The 20,995-nt window shown below is 40.4% G+C and overlaps 1 protein-coding gene across 3 annotated transcripts in view; it reads right to left on the reverse strand.

Annotated features, from left to right (window-relative positions):
* The window catches only part of POLE2 (DNA polymerase epsilon 2, accessory subunit), a 31,077-nt gene extending 14,177 nt beyond the window's left edge, over positions 1-16,900 (reverse strand). The window contains exons 1-10 of one of the 3 annotated variants that reach the window (XM_042989639.1): positions 16,796-16,900; positions 13,127-13,227; positions 12,148-12,223; positions 8,979-9,056; positions 8,756-8,849; positions 5,204-5,278; positions 2,254-2,337; positions 1,589-1,645; positions 1,118-1,166; positions 420-492 (exon numbers count right to left, since the gene is read on the reverse strand). In XM_042989639.1, coding sequence (XP_042845573.1) covers positions 420-492; positions 1,118-1,166; positions 1,589-1,645; positions 2,254-2,337; positions 5,204-5,278; positions 8,756-8,849; positions 8,979-9,056; positions 12,148-12,223; positions 13,127-13,227; positions 16,796-16,863 — 755 coding nt within the window. In that variant the 5' untranslated portion in view covers positions 16,864-16,900. Of the gene's footprint in view, positions 1-419; positions 493-1,117; positions 1,167-1,588; positions 1,646-2,253; positions 2,338-5,203; positions 5,279-8,755; positions 8,850-8,978; positions 9,057-12,147; positions 12,224-13,126; positions 13,228-16,299; positions 16,421-16,479; positions 16,563-16,795 lie in introns of those variants that run through there. The other 2 variants (XM_042989640.1, XM_007097548.3) reach the window with 2 other exon arrangements.
* Positions 16,901-20,995: the final 4,095 nt, after the last annotated feature.

Genomic DNA, 20,995 nt, shown 5'->3' on the forward strand with positions numbered 1-20,995 from the left:
ATCATAATCTGAGCTGAAGTCAGCCACTTAGTTGACTGAACCACCCAGGTGCCCCTGCCTCTTGTAACTTTTAATCATTAGTAGAAAAATAAGGCTTTATATTAACATGAAAATTATACTCTTCTAAGTGTCTTCCTATCTCTTACCTCAGTTGAACTTCTAATCAACCCCATAGATAAGCGAGACAGGAAGACTGGAACACGTGCCCATAAAAGCCAAGGTAGGGAGATACGAATACAACTAACCACGAATCAACGTGCTATTTTTCAGATGCACATATAATCCAGTCTTCCAACTCTTCCTATTACTCTTTGCATTTTGACACAAAGCCTGAGTAACCGACAAATGATACACACTCTTAAAACCACTACTGCCAGTATTATGAAATTCCTGTAGGGCTTCAGCCAAACATTTTATACCTAGTAGTACTAGAGGGTTCAGTGGGTGGAAATCCGAAGGCATTGACATGAAACACCTGATCTTCAAACCAGCCTGAAAAAGATAAGTAACGAGTCACTTTCATTTGTCCAATTCTTGTCTGAAAGGAAGAAAGTTATGGAAGACAAAGCAGTAATGCTAAGTTGCTGTCTCATCTTCTGTCAACTAACTACAGAGGTTGCCAGTCCCACCTAGCTACAGATCCAAAGGTAGTCTCAGTTCTATATTTTTAAAAAGTCATGAAATAGAAACAGACTCAGAAGTAAAACTTTTCATTTTAATTTCACAATACATGTTAGAGTACGGAGACATGAGGTACAAAGATTAGGAAATGTCTCACTTTATGACCCTAAGTAAAATCTGGTTTGTTTGGGTTTTTTTTCAATTTTATTAAGACATCATTCACATATCCTTACACTTCACCCTTTAAGGTATACAATTCAGTGGTTTTTAGTATATTCGCAAGTTGTATAACCATCACCACTAATTTCAGAATGTTTTTATCACCCCAAAAAGAAACCCCAGGCCCATCACCAGTCTGAGTTTTTTAATGTTGTCAAAAGTATGCTCTTATAAACAATGTTCTCCCAAATGATATCATGTTAATACATTTTAACCAATGTAGAAATGGTTTCACTGTAGAACGATGAGGAGGACAGCAAAAGGTATACTGACTTACCTTCTGCTAAGACAAAGCATGACTCTGTGTATAAACCACTATGGAACTGGTATACAGCAGTTGAGGAAAATAATTCTATTTCTATGCTTGAGGTGGTGATAAAGTCAACATAAATTCTGGGCTCAAAGGACTTCTGACTAATAAATTCAAAGACTTCACATTTGAAACTGTGAGTAGATCATAGCTTAAAAAATTTTAGGTTTAAATCTCCCCATTCTAAGATGTAGCTTGGTAATAATGTCAGTATAGATCATTCTTAGCATGGTATAAACTTCCTCACTGACTTGTTTGGATTCTCCAAATAAGGGAGAATTACAGTTTCTTTTGTCTCTGGCTAGAATTATGTCTCGATTCCTGCATCATCATCATACGTAAGTTACAATAGGAAACCAAATAGGTTAACTTAAGAATGGTGTGTAATCAATATCCCCAACTCATATAACATAATTTTAAAAAATATATAAAGGATATAGCTTTACTAATATCCAGTTGTACGGTTCCCGTAGGATCTTCCAGAAAAAATTTTCCCTAAAAAAGTTAAAAGGAATATGTCCACATTTATGTAAAAATGGATACTCTGACAAAATAATTAAAATACTGACAACTTTGACAACAGAATACAGTAGAGTACAGTGGATTTCTCAAAACTAGCAATTCCTGGCCCACGTGTTTCCATTTGCTAGTCTGGTAGCCTCAGATTAATCACTTGATGGAGACTGAGACTCCTAAGAGGGACATGGAGAATGACCTCTGCAGATCAAGAGACAGCAAGAGGGATGCTCGGTGGTGGCCGTATGGGCCTCACCAGGTGCCTCCACCTAAGAGAGCCAACAGTGTCCTTCTCTGAGGGAGCAGGATGTGGTCTGCAGCCTTGCTTGTTAGAAACTCAGTACTCTCAGTTCCAGCAGAGGTCACTGAGGACTAATTTCAGGCTATGCAAACTGGCGGCCTGTCAAAGACACTCCCTGATGTCTACTCAGGAAACCAAATGCAGATGCAAAGGCTACTTGGTAACTGAGGCAGGAGTCTTCAGTGAAGAATACATCCCTGTACCCTCTGCAGAAATGCTATACGGAACTGACATTTCATCAGTCCAAAGGCTGGAAACAGTTTGATGCTTATTAAGTTTAACTTACCTCTTTTAACTGGGTTATCATTCCAAGAACAATCACATCTCCAATTTTGGTTGTACTGCCCAATAGGGTTTCTACCGTTTTAAGCTTAAAATGAGACAAAATAAATTCTTAAAGGTTGAAAATTTGTCCTTTGAAGAAACTACTCTTTTTATAAATAAGTGAATTTTTAGTGCGCATTTCAGTATTTTCACCTAGAGTAGAAAATCAGATAAAACTCAGATATAATTGACCCTATAAAAAGCTAAAATACCAACTCAGGCTCTTAGCACTGAAGTCTCATCTCATATTACAGGAGTTTCCGCCTTATCCAGTTTTGCTTTTCATAATTTCAGTTACCCTCTGTCAACCATGGTCTGGAAGCAGATGGTCTTCCTTCTGATGAATCACCAGAAGGTCAATAGTAGTCTAAAGCTATGTCATGTTTACATCATTCACCTCCCATCTCATCATGTAGCCATTTTATCATCTCACATCATCATAAGAAAGGTGAGTATAGTACAGTAAGATATTTTGACAGAGAGACCACATTCACATAACTTTTATTATAGTATATTGTTATAATTGTTTTATTTTATTATTATTGTTGTTAATCTCTCACTGTGCCTAATTTATAAATTAAGCTTTATCACAGGTATGTACGTAGAGGAAAAAACATAGTATATACAGGTTTTGGTACTATCTGTGCTTTGAAGCATCCACTGGAGGTCTCGGAACATATCACCCTTGGATAAAGAGGGACTACTGTATTCTGAATGATGATAAGTACATTTACCTTTAAAATATAGAAAAGAATATAAATTTTATTTATTTGGTCAATACATCTTGCAAATTAGTAGGCTATTTAAAAAGTTATACTAGCATTTCAAAAGGTTGTCATTATTATTTATTTACATCCTCAATCTGACCATTATATTTTTATCTTTAAGTTAAAGGTAGTAACAATTGGGGCACCATTTTAAAAAATCCTTTCTGATGCTTTTCTATACACAGTCTTACATATATGTTAATACATATACCATTTATAAACACATACAGTTTTTGTTTTATTTGCAAAGATTAAACCATATTATTACTAATATTATACAACTTAACTTTTTAAATTTAATATCTCTTAGAAATCGTTTTATTTAACTATGCATAGATATACTTCACTCTTTTTAATGGATATAGATATGTACAGTACATATACAAAAATTTATGTTACCAAGTTCCTATTAAAGGACACATAAGGTGCTCAGTTTTCTGTTGGTAAAAACAGTGCTTAATGTTTCTTGCACCTCTCTTGGCCTAGTGCATGGGTATAACTGTTGCACATACTTCTACAAATTCCAGAAACAGAATTGCTGAATGAAAGGGTGTATAATGTTTCATTCTTATAGGAATTACCAAGTGAAGCTTCTTTTTGTCTGTAAAATTTTTTTTATTACAAATACTGCCTGTTTACTACTCAAAAATTTTAAAAATATAGAGAAGGAAAAATAAAGTCAGATATAATCACATTAACCCATAACATTTTTTTTAATGTCTATTTATTTTTGAGAGAGAGAGAGACAGAGTGTGAGTGAGGGAGGGGCAGAGAGAGAGGGGGACACAGAATCTGAAGCAGGCTCCAGGCTGTAAGCTATCAGGACAGAGCCCGATGCAGGGCTCAAACTCACGAACTGTGAGATCATGACCTGAGCCAAAGACAGACACTTAACCAACTGAGCCACCCAGGTCTCCCAAATAATTTAGCTAAGTCTTAAAGTTAGTTTGGGAAAAAGGAGAGGAGAAATAATGCTTCTGGGCTGTGGGCAACTGAGTTGCCACAGGAAACCTAATATATATAAGAAAACACATAGATGGTCTTTGGTAGGGAAATATAAGTAATGTCAATTTCCAAAAGTGAATACAATTTTTTCTCTCGTAAAAGTTAAAAGCAGAAACTGTCAAACACTATAAATGTATTCTCCTATGTTGCTACCATCGAACCTTAATTTGTGCATTGTGTAGTGTTATATTTTAGTATCAGACTACTCATCATCATGACTTCTGATCTGTAATGGCAGAGAATGTAATGAACCTTGAAAGAGGCTGGGCCTCTTCAGAACCTATACGGAACCTCAGAGAACTGGCAGGGCCTAGAAGTAGCAAAGGACTGTCTCCCGGCAGGACTCTGTGTGCTAAGACAGGAATAAAGCCACAGCCAGGCTGACAGTGACTAGGTGTGTGGCTGGAACAAGTAAACAAAGGGCATAGGAGTACAAAAGTGGAAGGAGCCCATGTGACAGAAAACATTCTCCCTCCCACCTCTTCCTCAGGCCCCAGCAACACTGTGGCCTGTCTGTGCTGTCTCATTTATCCTATAAATGTTATTTCCTTAGTGCCTTAAGTAAACTTTTTACTCCAACAGACAAAGCACATTTTAGATGAGTAAGTGTGTGGGCTGGACAAGGACCAGGATTTTGGAGTTTGAGTGAGAGCAGGAAGGGTAACATTGAGAGTTGGTCAGAAAGCCAGTGTCATATCCAGCAAATGGACCAGAAGGACCAAGGATCTGTGTTGGTGGCCAGTGACGGTCTGGGGGTTACCGTAGTCTCAGGGCCTTCCTTCCCTGCTGCTTTTTTTTTTTTTTTTTTTTTAAGTAAACTTCATACCCAGTGCAGAGCCCAATGCAGGGCCTGAACTCATGACCGTGAGATCAAGACCTGAGCTGAGATCAAGAGTCGAACACTTAACTGACCAAGCCAGCCAGGTGTCTCAGGGCCTATCCCAAAGAAGGAAGTGGTAGCTTCTATTAGAGATTTGCAGGGCCCAGGACACAGACAATGGTCTTTCTCAACAGTGAGATTGCACAGGTCAATTAGCTAGCTAAACAGTTACCAGTGGTCCATTCTCATTTAAATTTCAATAAGTAAGAATTAAGCAATAAATATTTAACTTATACACTTACGCCTCCTAAATAACTAACCTGGAATTTGCTTCCGGTTTCATCAGGATGAGAACCTATCACTGGAGGAGTGAATAATTCATGTCTGTGTGTCCTCTATAAAAAAGACAGATTCACATGAATTACTGAATTAGACATTTTAAACTAAAATTCATTAAAATAGTACTCTGACAAAATCTTGTCCTTAAATGAATGTTAATATTGCCTATTCTCAATAAATTTGAAAGCCCACATGTTTTAATATACAAATACCTAGAAGTGTAATTTGGAAAATAAAAAAATTATTTCAAAGAATTTCTTTAAAGAAAAAGCTCTATCGTATAGCTGCCAGCAGCACACTCTGGACTGAGTGTCAGTATGAAGTATGTATGAAGACAACAAACCAAGGGTCACCCTCAAAGCACAGGGGTTTGTGAGGAAGAAAAGTAGAGGGCCACCATACTACAAAGGACCCCAGGCAAAAGGGGGCATTTAACAAGATCCTAAATGATAAATAAGACTTTGCTAGTAAGAAACCATATGAGGCTGAGACAAGACATTTCAGGCAGAGGACGGGACGTGTCACAAGAAAGACTTACAAGAGTAAAGGAGTGTTTGGGAAGTGACGCAAAGTGTAGTATAGTTGGAATCTGAGGTACACAAAGCAGAATGTCAGACAGGGCAAGAGATTAGCTGGAGCCTCTATTTGGGGAACCATATCCCCTGCCCCCCTGTGGTCCATGTGGTTTAGGCAAGGCTGGTGTCTCTTCCCCCTTCTATAAATAGGCCTAGTGAATAAGTACCCCACGTCTTGGCCAGTGAATGGTCCAGGCTCAAGCTAAGAGCCACTAAGAGACCTTTGCTAGAACTACCAGAAGAGAGGAACTTTCTCCAAGTGCAGCTGAGGCTACTAGGGGCCTCTGTCATCTTGTAGGGAGAACCTGTTTGAAAGTAAAATCAATTTTTATAAAATTGCCAAGAGATGGAGACAGGTAGATGCCTCAAGACGTGGGATATCCTGGATCCAGCCATGCTTGAAACTGGTGGACCTCCAGACCTCACCACAAGTCAATAAATGCCTCTTTCTGTTTTAGTCAGTTTGAGTTTCTGTAACCTCCAATAAAAGAGCCCTGACGATACCGACTTTACATGCTAAGTCAGGAAATTTATCTGGTAGACAATAGAAAACAAAGATATTGAAATAGGATAAAAATAACATCAGATTTGCTTATAGGAAGATAATTGTGATAAAAATGTGAATGGACGAAAATGCAACGCTTTCATTTCACAGGTAAGAAAAAATGAGGCTCAGAAGGGTTACGTGACACACCCAAAATAATATGATAGGCTTTAAAATCTAATTTTTAAAAAGAAAGAAAAAAGAAATGTGGTATTTACTTGGGCATCTTCTCTGTGAACAGCATTGTGCCAAGCAACTGTGGCAGAGGAAATACACAAGGAGCATCTCATAACGGGGATAAGCACCCCGAAGGCAAGGAAGGGCCAACTCCAGTAAATGATGCACAAGACAGACTGACATAGTGCTTTAAGGCAGAAGGAGATTGCAGCCGACTCATCAAGAAGAGTTTCAGAAAAGAGGAGGAATTTGAGAAGGTTAGGAGGGTTTCAATAGCAGAGAAAAGTGGGAAGGGAAGAGCAGCCCAGAGAGTGAAGAATAAAAGCAAAGTTACAGAAGAAGGAGAAGAAATGAACAATAATTATGTTTCATTTTTGGCTCTAGTATAGTACGATTAGAGGAAAAGTAGAGGTTTTGGCCAAAAAGGTGCAATTGAAGATCTCAAACACTAAGTATATATAGTTTGTATTTAATTCAATAGGCAGTAAACCTCCTTGAAAGACTGCAAAATCATGACAATATCAGAGCTACACATCAAGGAAGACTGATCCGGCCACATTACGTAGGTGATGGAAGGAGAGGACAGGCATCCTCAGGGTTCACTCTCTTCATCCTTTTTCAGAGCTTACTCGCGCTGACCATCCTGTCCTTAAAACCTTCTCCCGTATACCACCACCCTGGTCTGGCCCCCACATTCTCCTTTCTTCCCTTCTCTCCCCACCACCCCATAGGGTCTCACCCATCCCTGCAGTTCTATCCACTCCTCTGGGCAGATGCCCCCTAAATCTGTCTTCCCACATCTCTTTCTTTAGCTCTATATGTACTTTTCACCTGATTTCCCACTGACAACCTTAATTCAAAAATGTTTAAGACAGTACCTGTGTCATCTGAATCATCTTCCCCAAACATTCCCTTTTTCTTATTTGTTACCATGTTATTCTACTGTCCTACTCTCTGACTCAAAACCTTAATCATCTCTGAGTCTTTACTCTCTGTCTTCCCCTTCACATCCACTCTGTCACCATGAATGATGGCTTCCACTGCTCCAGTGTGGTCCCCGGTCTACAACCGTTGCCACTTCCTTCCCCCCAGCTATCATTTATGGCAGGACTAATAACAGACTCCTCTAAGGCTTCTCTTCCATTCTTTGTTGTTGTTTTATTTTTAATGTTTATTTCTTTTTGAGAGAGAGAAACAGAGCATGAGCAAGGGAGGGGCAGAGAGAGAGAAGGAAACACAGGATGTGAAGCAGGCTCCAGGTTCTGAGCTGTCAGCACAGAGCCTGACACACAGCTCAAACTCACGAACTGTGAGATCATGACCCGAGCTGAAGTCGGATGCTTAACTGACTGAGCCAGCCAGGCGCCCCTTCTCTCACATTCTTAACCCATCCCCAAATCTGCTGGTAGAGAAGGGCTCAAAAAACCCAGCTGTGATGGAGTCTCTCTGGTATTCCAAGGCTCCTTGTACCAAGAAAACAGTCCCAAACGCCAAGAGTGGCATCCACAGCACTCTGACCACCTGGCTCCCGCTTGCCTTTCCAAACCAATCCCATGCTACTCTTCTTCACGAGCCTTCCTCTACACACAAAAATGGACCCACTGCTTATCATTTCCTGCAGAGTCCACTCTTTCCCTTTGCTGTGTCTTTGTTCACACTGTTACCACTACCTTTTCCCCATTTCACAAGATCAAAGCAACCAAGGCCCTGATTTTCCCAATGAATACATTCTGTTTATATCTCTTTTACAGCACATAAAACTCTATATCTTGTTTGTGCAAATGTCTTTAACTTCATAGACTATAAACTGCACAAAGCTAGCATAGTGTAGTAGGTAAAGGCCGGACTCCAGAGTCAGACGAACTGGGTTCAAATCCTGTCTGTACTTACTATATGTGATCTTTGGTAAATTTCCTAAATTTATCTAGGTATCAGTTTCCTCATCTGTAAAATGAGGATAATAGCTTTTATACCTACACTGATGTTGTAATGATTAAATGAGGTAAGTAATGTCTGTAACATACTGGACACAGTGCTCAGCATGTTAAAAACCAGTAATAAATGTTAGCTATTTTTATCATCACATTTGTTAATTGTTAATTGTATCCTCCATCTGGTCTCAAACACAGGCCAATAACAGTCTATTGAACAAGCTTTGGACCACAAAATTCCATCCTTTAAATTAACTCTGAGTGTTACCTAATCTTAAACAGTCTCATTTTCTACCCTCAGCTTACCTGGTGCAAAATAGTATATCGTTCACGAAACAGCTCTGCTTTATCTCTTGCTGTCCCAAATAAATTTGGTGCAGGATGGTTGGTCATTAATAGACTAGAAAAAAAAAGGAATGCTTATTTATAACTATCATAGTACACAAAGGTAGGCCAAAAATGAATCATGGGCTGTATGCCTTCTGAAAGAAATGTCCATCTGAAATTACCTTAAAATCAATATACTTACGGAAGAAATTTTTTTCTTTCTGAACTGTACACAAAGCGTGGAATATCAAATGCTCCTATGATATTGAAAATATGTTCCCTGAAAAACATCCCACAAAAACACAGATCTGATTTACTAACACATACGAATTCTAGATGAGCACAAAAACTTGTATTACAATCTTATGGCATATAAATTAAATATACTTTCCACAGGTCATATACACAATTTCTTTTTTTTTTAAGTTTATTTATTAAGTTTGAGAGAGAGAGCGAGTAAGAGAGTGGGGGAGGAGCAGAGAGAGAGGGAGAGAGAGAATCCCAAGCAGGCTCCACAGTGTCAGTGCAGAGCCCGGCATGGGGCTCGATCCCACGAACTATGAGATCATGACCTGAGCCGGCACCAAGAGCTGGATGCTCAACCAACTGAGACACCCAGGCACCCCCACAATTTCTTATAGTGTCATAATATGGGGGTAAAATTTTCCTTTCAGAGACAAGAAAGCATTGCCAATAGTCTCAAGAAAAAAAAATCAAGTTAACTTTTTTTTTAATTTTGAGAGAGAGAGAGCACAAAAGCACACACAAGTGGGGGAGGGATACAGAGGCAGAGTGGGGGAGAGGGGGACAGTGAGTGAGAGAGAGAGAAAAAGAGAATATGAATCTTAAGCAGGCTCCAAGCTTAGTGCAGAGCCCCACTCGGGCTCAATTCCACGACCCCAGGACCATGACCTGAGCCAAAATCTAGAGTCAGAATGCTGAACCAACTGAGCTATCCAGGCGCCCCTAATCAAGTTAACTTCTTTTTCTTTCTTTCTTTTTTTTTTAGTTTTCTTTGATTTCCAAATCTCTTTCTTTTGCTTTCTTTCTTTTTCAAAACATCTTTATTTATTTTTTAATTTACATCCAAGTTAGTTAGCATATGGTAAAATAATGATTTCAGGAGTAGAATCCAGTGATTCATCCCCTATGTATAACACCCAGTGCTCATCCCAACAAGTGTCTTCCTTAGTGCCCCTTACCCATTTAGCCCACCCCCCCCACAGCCCCTCCAGCAACCCTCAGTTTGTTCTCTATATTTAAGCATCTCTTATGTTTTGTCCCCCTCCCTGTTTTTACATTATTTTTGCTTCCCTTCCCTCATGTTCATCTATTTTATGTCTTAAATCTCACATATAAATGAAGTCATATATTTGTCTTTCTTTGACTAATTTCACTTAGCACAATACCCTCCAGTTCCATCCACGTTGTTGTAAATGGCTAATCAAGTTAACTTCTTTTTTTTTTAATTTTTTTTTTTTAATGTTTATTTATTTTTGGGACAGAGAGAGACAGAGCATGAATGGGGGAGGGGCAGAGAGAGAGGGAGACACAGAATCGGAAGCAGGCTCCAGGCTCCGAGCCATCAGCCCAGAGCCTGACACGGGGCTCGAACTCACGGACCGTGAGATCGTGACCTGAGCTGAAGTCGGATGCTTAACCGACTGAGCCACCCAGGCGCCCCTAATCAAGTTAACTTCTAGTTAAGAATGTCATCTGTTGAAAAAGAACATGTACATATAAAATAGTTATGTCTTAAAAGAAGTCTCTCCCCATGGGTACTACTTTTATGAGCTATATTAAAGAATATCATTTCCAACAATTTTCTAATCCAAAATTATGCAATGTTATGCAAAAGTGTCCCAGGAACCAGGTATAACATAGAAAAAGACACCCCCCCCCCCCAAATACTGGCATATTGTTGACCAGTGTTAGAGAAGGAAATTCAACAAAATAACTTCCTTTCAGTGTTAATAACATAACCACATTTGAAAAAGGTTTTAAGAAAAACTGACGGCACTATTGTAGAAACAGTCCAACCTAAAAAAACCTTCCCTAAAATTTTATGTTAATCTACCAGATTGAATATGGTCAAAAACGTTCTTGCTGCATTGGTGGCAGTACCTAGCGTAGAGCAGCCTAGAACAGGTGGACGTGAAGAAAACCTAGATTCCAGGTACAGTGCTGCTATTTTCTAGCAGATCAATCTTGACAGGTTACTGGACTTGTCACGCCACCTCTTCATCTATAAAAACAAAAGCCTCTCTTCTGTGATAATTAGTAACTTTCTGACAACTGAAATTGCAAAGACTGTTTACCTTGTAGTCCCACTGGACCTCCACATTGGCTAACTGTGGCATATAAAGGGCTAGACAGAAACAACAGTTAACTCAATGCTTATTTTATGATTATAATCCTTACACTTCCATACAGTCATTTTGGATTTCTGTTGATGGCTGTACCCTAGTATCTTAAATAATGAGTTTGCAAAGTTAAAATTAAAATTCTTCAGTTTCTTTGTTCTTAGGAGCTCTACTATGGTAACGACTCCTTTCAATGATCTCCATTGCCCCAAAGAGGAAAAAACTGTTAAAGTTATTACTCTGTTCATTTCCCCAGTTGTTTTCCTCCCAGTTAAACCCTGTGAATCTAGAAAGAAGTCATATTCAAAAGAGGAAAGGGAGGGCACGGGCTCATTTGTGGTTCAGTCAGTTAAGCGACCAACTTTGGCTCTGGTTGTGATCTTGAAGTTCGTGAGTTCGAGCCCCTCATCGGACTCTCTAGTGACAGCACAGAGCCCACTTCGGGAACTCTGTCCCCATCTCTCTTCCCCTCCCCCACTCCCTCTCTCCTTCTCTCTCAGTAAACATCAAAAGAGGAAAGGAAAGATGGACGCTTGGAAATAAAACCCAGAAAAATTATTGCCATATGAATTTAATCAGCTCTAATAGCATGACTTAGTGGCAAGAATAAAAAAACTAAGGTTCCCCCCTCTTTGCTATTCACCATGTGACCCAACATAAGTCGCTGAACTCTTCTGGATGCAGCACTTTCCTAAGAGCAAAAGCAAAGTATATGTCTAACTATTCAATTCAATCCAGTAGTAGCATGCAGAATATAAAGTCAGATCAGATGGGTAGTGGCAATAGTTGGTAATGGCATAAACAAGACTCTAATCTCAAATCTTAGGGAAAAAATAGTAAAGATGAGTCATTTAATGAGGTTTATAATGCAAACTATCAGTTAAAAAGAAATACGAAGAAATAACCACTGTACAAATGCTGACCACTAATTATTTCCCCAAGAAAATAATTTAAATTAAGATTCATAGCATCTCCGGCAGGGGGGAAGAGTTCATTTTATCCACATACATAGTTTCATCTACAGACTGACTGCATTCCTGGACTGCTGCTTCCACTACAGATCGTTCAATCATGTTTGATGACACTGAAAAGAGAATTTAAAGTCAAATTTTAGAAACAGACAAAAAAATTACTTATTTCCACAGGTAGCTTTTTTTCTTAAAAATAATCTGCAAACACCAACCCTGAGATTCTCATTACCTAGTTCTTATGACAAAAGGTTAGGTCAGAACAATAACAAAAGCCGTATCTCAAAAACCTTAATCTTCTACACCCAAAGACGCTTGTGGTATCATAATACAAGTCAAATGCCTTACTTTTCTAAATACTGTTTAATAACAAATTCAGTTATGCAAACACTTCTGTAAACTCCTAGGATTAAGAAGGTTCCATTAGTATAACTTTCTATCACAACTGCTATGTTTCCATAGGCATGATAGTAACAATTATAACAGCAACCACTTATTACGCCCTTAGTAAAAGCGTGACACTATGCTCAGGACTTTACAAGCATTATTTCATTAGATTAGATGTCCTTATGGATAGATTGTTGTTTATATGCTCATATGTTAAAAGGGGGAATGGGTGCCTGGGTGGCTCAGTTGGTTAAGCGTCCGACTTCAGCTTCAACTTTGTTTCCCCCAAACTTTTAGGAGTACTGAATCTAAGTAAGACAAAGTAGAAAGCACACAGAGAGACAAAAGTGACCATGAGGACTAGATCAAAATCAGGAGTCAAGTGCTGGAAAGCTGGCAGTGACACAGCTCCATGAGTGGGAAGAATTTTAACAGCCTGGGGTGGGGAATGTCCTGAGTTCCAACAGAACTAGAGGTTACCCCTTGGGAAGAAGTGCTACCTACCATGCATGTGTCTCATAATGCAGGAAAATTTTAATAGGGAATCTTCAGCTTCCACTTAAATCCATAAATCTAACTGAGGACATAGAACTCTAGAAATGATTTAAGAGCTATCGGAAAATGTTACTTACAGGGTTGCTTTTCAACTGCATCAATGATCTTTTCCAGCGCATCTTCAAGTTCTATTTCACTGATAGGTGTAAGAGCTTCTGTGAGGTACTTAACAGCTTCACTGAGAAGGAAAGAAAAGATGAGGCCTGTCATTGGTAATTGAGGCTACAAGTTTGATGCCAAAAACTGGCACTTATCAATCTAGCACTGAAATTAAGATCTACTCACTCCTCTCTGCAAGCGGTGCTCATCTCTCCTGCCCTTTCTGAACAAATTCTTCCTTCTATCCCCTGCCAACAAAACCATTCTTAAAGCCCCAAATCACATCTTTCTTTTAAGAATGCTTCCTAGGCATGGGGTGCCTGAGTGGCTCGGTTGGTTAAGGGTCCAGCTCTTGATTCTGGCTCAGGTCATGATCTCACAGTTTGTGAAACTGACCCCCAGATCAGGCTCTGTGCTGACAGCGCAGAGCCTGCTTGGGATTCTCTCTCTCCCTCTCTTTCTGTTCCTCCCCTGCTCTCTTACTCTCTCTGTCAAAAATAAATAAACTTAAAAAAAAAAAAAAAAAAGGCGGCTTCCTAGGCCAGCTCTCTCTGCTGCAATCTCCCCTTCCTTCTGAATTGTTAAAATTCCTATACATCTCAGATCTGATACATCACATTAGCCTTGTACTATTTATCACCTTACATTTTTTTTATCTCCTTAGATTTAAGGAAGACTCCATTTGCTTCAATGTCCTGAACACAGCAGACACTTAAGCATATATTTATTAACTTGATAATGCATTTGCTTAAATTCTAGTAATTTCATCATTGTTTTCCATTTTAAAATTTAAAAATTAGACTAGAAAAAATTACGATATATGACTAGTCATAGAAGCAATGTTCATATTGAAATCACATGAATCCCCCCCATGACTCCAAAAGAACTCAATAAAGCTGACCTTTAAAAAGAAAAAAAAAATTCTGCATGAATCCCTGATTTAAATGCCAAGAGGGCTCAGAATGAACACTGTCTAAACAATTAGCTAATTGCATGCCATTCTGTGTTTGTAGCACACAACTTCACACTTCACATGAATATTATTGTTATAGTCACCTCACTAATTGTTTTTATCTTGGGTTGCTTATTGATTGTTTCATGTGTGGGTATTACCTCTCCAATTTATCATAGATAAATTGGTCCTTGAAAACTGGAACCATGCCATCCTTTGGCAGAATGCCAAACAAATTTGAAGGTGATCCATTAGATATTTAATGACTAAGTCCCTAAAGTCACACACATTTTGGGTGAATGGGACAGCTCTTAGGATAGCTCAAAGCCTATAGACCTATAGAGGACCTGGCCCCTGCCAAATCTTGTTAGGCTCCCTCAGTGCTCTCCTGCCTCAGAGACTTTATATGGTCATTTCTCCCCACTCTTTTCTTCATCTAGTGAAGTCATCTTGAACAGTCAGCTCAAACCACTTCCTTAATGATGGACTTCTTTAACTCTAGAGTAGTTACCTTGTTGTACATTATCAGAGCACTACTTTCCTGGGATCTTTTTAAAGTTGAAATTAAATAACTGAATTATGTAATATCCATGGTAGAAAGACTTCTAAGACAACCCCTAATAATCCAGGCCCCCTGGTATTCACATCCACGTGCAACCCTTCCCCTTGAGTATGGGCTGGACCTCGTAACTTGCTTCTAACAACAGAATATGGTAAAAGTAATGGAACGTTTTACTGTATTGAAGTTTTAAAAGAAAAACTTTTAAAGCAACAAGATGTCACAAAACTCTCTCTTGCTGGCTTTGATTAAGCTGCTATACTGGAGAGGACCACATGGCAAAGAACTGAGGGTAGCCTTTGGCCAACAGGCAGCAAGGACTGAGGCCCCAAGTCTAATAGGTCTGGAGGAACTGAATCTTGCCGACCACTGAATGAGCTTGGAAGCAAATCTCGCCCAAATGACCTTTGAGATGAGAGACTGAGAGGCCCTGAAGCTGAGGACCCAGCTACGCCTACCTGGATTCCTGACCCACAGAAAACGTGAGTTAGTAAAAGTGTGTGCTGTTTTAAACCTCTAAGTTTTGGGGTAATTTGTCACACAGCAATAAATAACTAATACACTATCTATCCCCCAATTTCCACAGTGTCTTACTCTCTCTTGTACTCCTTGCTCCAGCACAGTGATCTTATGATAGACTAAAGCCTGTAAAGCTATACAGATCTGGCCCAGATCCTGTATAGATAGCATTTCAGTGTATCTCCGACTAAATTCATTAATGAATGACAGCTTAATATTCTAAGGGAATAAATTCTAAGGGGTCAAATTCTAAGGGAAAAGAGAACAGTTTATTGATCAATTGCTCATATTTTCAAAATGTCAGAGACGAACTGAACAAAATTCATTATTTTCTCTCCACCCTTGCCCTTGTTCACCACTAATCCAAAAGCAAAGTTAAAGTCTCATAAAAGTCGGGGTGTCTGGGTGGCTCAGTCGGTATCACATGTGACTCTTATCCTTGGGTCTTGAGTTGAAGCTCCTCCATGTTGGATATAGAGCCCACTTAAAAAAAATTAATTAATTTAAGAAAAAGTCTCATAAGGGGCGCCTGGGTGGTTCAGTAGGTTAAGCGTTGGACTTCGTTCTCAGGTCATGATCTCACCACGGTTTGTGAGTTCAAGCCCCACGCTGGGCTCTCTGATACCGGCGTGGAGACTTCTTCGGATCCTCTGTCCCCTTCTCTCTCTGCCCCTCCCCTGCTCTTCCTCTGTCTCTCTCAAAAATGAATAAACATTAAAAAATTTTTTTTAAGTTTCATAAAACTCATTATTCCAAAACCAAAAACTTTCCACATACAGCAAGAGCGATCAAAGCCTAGTACAAAAAAAGTACATTCTATCCAGCAGGTATTTAAATATGTCTGTAAAAAACATTGTATTCTAAAAAACAACAACAACAACAAACAGATTTAGTGAGGAAAATCTTAACAAGAGTGCATTCTGTAGGGACTAGAAAACATGATTATGGCCAGGAAACCTGACTATCGGAGAAGTTCCAAAGGAAATGTTCAAGGGGGTTGGAGGAGGAAGACCTAGGAAAAGATCTAGTAACATGCTTCAAATTTAGCCACTTCTTAACTCTCTAGGAATTGTCACTCAGGAGTAATGCCTAATCCAAAATTTAGAAAGGGGAGGGCTCACAATTTTCTCAAAACTGTAGGTTGATAACTACAGACACGCATGTGGGCTTTCCCAGGTTGCTCAACTGACGACTCGGTAACTACGTGTAGTCGCTCTATTATTCCCATTTTGCGGAGGCAGAGACTAGGCGGGACGCGGGGGGAGGGGTGGGGGGGGTGGGGAGGTGAGGGAGACGGATACCGAGAGGCGCTCAAGTCACAATGCCAAAAAACCGCTGCTGCGACACAGCCGCTTCTCCGGCTCATTGTGGCACTTTGCAGGAGGAGACCGTGTCCCACCGGGGAGTAACGTTTCGATTCCACGCGAACGTCGGGAAATCGAAGTCCTCGAAGCCTGGAAGACCCTGCCAGATCGATTTCACTCTAGACTTTTTCAAGGGTCTCTGTAATTTAAGGCCAAGCCTACGATCGGCGCGCGGCGCGTCCCTCTGCCCGGCGCGGTCGCCTGACCCTGGCCCGCCTGGTCCTTCCCGTAAACTGCCCCCAGGGAGACTCACCCCCGGAGCAGCAAGCCACGCAGCTTGAAGGCGGTTACTGCCCGGTTCCTCAGCCGCTCAGGCGCCATGTTCGCGTTTTGGCGCCACGGCCGCTGGCCCGCCCCTGCCACGCCCCTTCCCGGGATCGCCCCGCCCCCGCGCGGCCCCTGCCCAGGCTTGGGTGCTGCAAGCCCAGCCTGGGCCCCAGCCCCCGAGCCGAGAGCTCGGCGCCCCGGGTGCCTGGCGCGTCGCAGCCCGTGACCCTGTAGGCTAAAAGAAGAGACGACACCGCACGCTTTTGTTGCCCAGAGAATGAAAGGAGAAAGCGTCCTTTCCTGGTGTCTGGTTGGTAGTGTGCTTCCCTCCCCCACGCGCGGTATTGACCTGCCGTCACATCGCTGCCCTCATCGCTGTCATCTTCCGGGACTCCCATCCGGCTCATCCCAGACCCGGGACTCCCATCCGGCTCATTCCAGACCCGGGAGCCCTGTGTACTCCTGCTCTCTACTTCACACGGGTTCTGGAAACATTATAAGGTTTTCCCCAACATTCACTCGAAGCTGCTACAAAAATCACCACCATTCCCACCCACCCCGATTTGTATTTGAGAACTTCCTTTGTTCCATGCAATGTCATAAGCATGAAGTATATTAACTGTCGTATTGCTCGTAAACCGAATGAGCTGTGTGCTATTTTTTCAACACATTTTACAGATGAGAAAACTGAGACGCAAAAATGGGAGATGCTTCCCTCAAGATGAAACCTTCTCTAAGTGGTGATGCCAGGATGTGAACTTAGTCTGATTCCAACAAGCGAATCTGCCACACTTTAAAAACACTTGTTTCGGGGCGCCTGGCTGGTTCAGTCGGTTAAGCGGCCGACTTCAGCTCAGGTCACTATCTTGCGGTCCGTGATTTCGAGCCCCGAGTGGGGCCCTGGGCTGACGGCTGGGAGCTCGGAGCCTGCTTCCATTTCTGTGTCTCCCTCTCTCTGCCCTTCCCCCATTCATGCTCTGTCTCTGTCTCAAAAATAAATAAACGTTAAAAAAAAATTAAGAAAAAAAAAACACTTGTTTCAGTGAGTTGAACAAAACCATAGAGTGCTTATAAGTGAACATGCAGCCTTATAAAACACGAGAACAATTTCTGAGTACTGATATACAGTGACTTCCGACGTACATGATTTACTTCTTTAAAGGTATGGTAAAGGAACTGACTGACCCCCCCCCCCCCCCCCCGGGTGTCTCAGTCGGTTAAGTGGCCCACTTTGGTTCAGGTCATGATCTCACAGTTTGTGAGCTTGAGCCTCACATGGAGCTCTATGCTGACAGCTCAGAGCCTGGAGCCTGTTTCAGATTCTGTGTTTCTCTCTCTCTGACTCTCCCCTGTTGACACTCTGTGTGTCTCTCTCTCTCTCAAAAATAAACATTAAAAAAAAATTTTAAGTATGGTAAAAGGAGAGAAAATAAGAATATATACATGTATATGTATTTACTTGGTTTTGTATTTTAAAACACTTGAATGTTACACTACACACTGAAAAAAATGGTTAACTGTAAAGGACAGGAGGGTATAAGGACAGAATGAGACTTTCTTTTTGGTAAGACTTTCAACTGTAGACCCATTTATATGTCTTACATATTTAAAAAAATATAAAGGAAACACGTAAACTTAAAATTGAAAGCACACCCAAAGCAATACACTTAACTGTGCATTAAATTGGAAATACAACATTTTCAGAGGGAATATAAAGCCTCTGGTCATATTTTCATCAATGGTTAGATACATAACCTTGTTTGATGGATGCTTCCATTTCAAGACACCTTTAATACATATTATTGATGCATTGACATTGAACTCAAGACCAACAGCACTACTATTCATGCCTGAAGGAAGCTTATCTAACACATGTATTAGCCACTCAGGCACCATGTTGTGCCTTGAAACACCAGAAAGCACTTTAGCACTATGCTTGGAGGCCATTTTAAACAGCAAAATCACCAACAAAAATCACAAAAATGCAGAAAATGTAGCACTAAATATACCTCGAAAAAGACACCTGTTTATATGTGAGAGATGAAAAAAGAAACCAAAGTATCGTCTTGTTCAGTCTCAGCCACAAACGTGTGTGATGGGCAATGAAAATTTTGCACTGCTCTGTGCATGTCTTCAATGACTGTGAAAGCCCCCAGTATGATTTGGGAGTTACAAATAAATTTTATCAATTAGGTAAATTCACAAATATGAAATGTACAAATAATGATGATTGTATCTGCTTAACCACTAGATAGATAAACAGAAAACAAATGGTTATCTATGGGTAGTAAAGTGGAGGGAATAGGGATATAAAATGTTAAAAACATCAGATAAGAGTTTTAGGGAACAGATATTTGTGCGGTCCCAAAGTGTTACCCTACAGGTTACTAGCTAATAATACAAAGGATAGAACTTACCTTTTACAATGGATCATTCAGAGGTTACCACTTTAACCAAGTATCACACTTAGCATCATTAATAGTGGGCTACTTTGAAGTTTTGTTATTGTTATAATGCAATATGACATACAGTGTCACCTATGAAGCATGCTTGCCAAAAAGGTTAAGCTAAATTTAATCAAACCTAGATCTAATTTCTGGCTTAAGGAAATACAGAGTGGGAACTAAGCCAAATTACACCATGAGGACAATCAGACAAATCCAGAACGTGGGACAATCTAAAAGCCAACTGGCCTATTCTGTTAGTGTCAATGGAGGAAAACAGATGAAAGCAACCATTCAGATTGTGGATAGCCCCCCAGTGATTTTTGCTTCTGGGTGTTCATAACTTATATACTCGCCTCCCACACTGAAGAGGACTGACCCATAACACTAAAAGGATATTGTAGAAAGGACAGGTTATAGCTTCCAAAACCAGGTCATAAAAGATATTGCTATTTCCATCTTGCTTTCTCTTGGGTCACTAGCTCTTGGGGAAGCCAACTGCCCTCAAGAACCTTTATGAAAAGTCCACGTGTTAAGATATCAAGGTCTCCTGCCACAGCCAGCACCAACTTGCCAACCATATCTCCTTCACCTGGCTACCTCATAAAGTCCTGATACTTCAGTGAACAACTCTATGCTGATGACTCCAAAATCCGTATTTCTTATTCCTCTCTGCTTTAAATCCAACTCAATATGCCCACACATGAACTCACCATTATCCCTTTCAAATCTGTTCCTCTTCTCTTGTTCACTACCCGAATTCATTACCTTTTCATCCACTGACCAAGCTAGAAAACTAGGCAGCATCCTTTCCTCCCCCCTCTGCTTCATCCCCCATAAACCAATCAGCCACCAAATCCCTTGAGTTCTACTTTTTTTTTTTTTTTAAGTAATCTCTACACCCAACATGGGGCTTGAACTCACAGATCTCACTCTGATATCAAGAGTTGTATACTCCGCCAACTGAGCCAGTCAGGCACCCCAGGTTATACTTTTTAAGTATTTCTCAAACCTGTCCACCTCTATCTCCATGAGGCCTCATTCAGGACACCAGCCTCTCTAGCCAGCAGCGCCTGACCTGCCAACTGGTCTCTTTGTCTCCAATCTTGCCATCAGAATAAACTTTCTAAAAATAATTATTTCACTTCCCGAGTTAAAACACATCAAACTCTTGACGTTAGGATAAAATGAACAGGACATCTTTCTTTCTCCTCTCATGTTCCATCTTCCAGGAACACTTCTCTCCCTCTTCCCCTCCGTTTGCCTGAACAACTTCTGCTCATCCTTCAGCTTCTAGCTTAGACTGTATGTTCTCTCAGGAATCTTCCCTGACTCTCCCAAACCTGAGTTAGTGGCTTTCCTATGCACCTCCAAGGTGCCCTTGACTTTGGCTATCATCACACTTTCTACATAGTATGATAGTTGTCTGTTTGCTGCTCTATAGCCCCCACTGGACTTTAAGGTCCAGAAAGACAAGTGGGCCATTTCAAAAATACAATATCAATATTACTAGCAATAAGAAAATGATAGAGTGAGGACTTTTAAAAACTATTTTTTTTACATACATTGCACATATGGGAAGAATGCTATTCAATGAGTTTTGATGAATGTGTAAACCCATGTAACCACGATCCCAACCAAGATATAGAACATCTCCATCACCCCAGAATGTTTCCTTATACTCCTTTTTAAAAATCCCCTCTCCTTACCCGCAAACACCCACTTTCCTGCTTTCTATTGAC

Source organism: Panthera tigris, chromosome B3 (genome assembly GCF_018350195.1).
Source record: "Panthera tigris isolate Pti1 chromosome B3, P.tigris_Pti1_mat1.1, whole genome shotgun sequence".
Taxonomy (NCBI): Eukaryota; Metazoa; Chordata; class Mammalia; order Carnivora; family Felidae; genus Panthera; species Panthera tigris.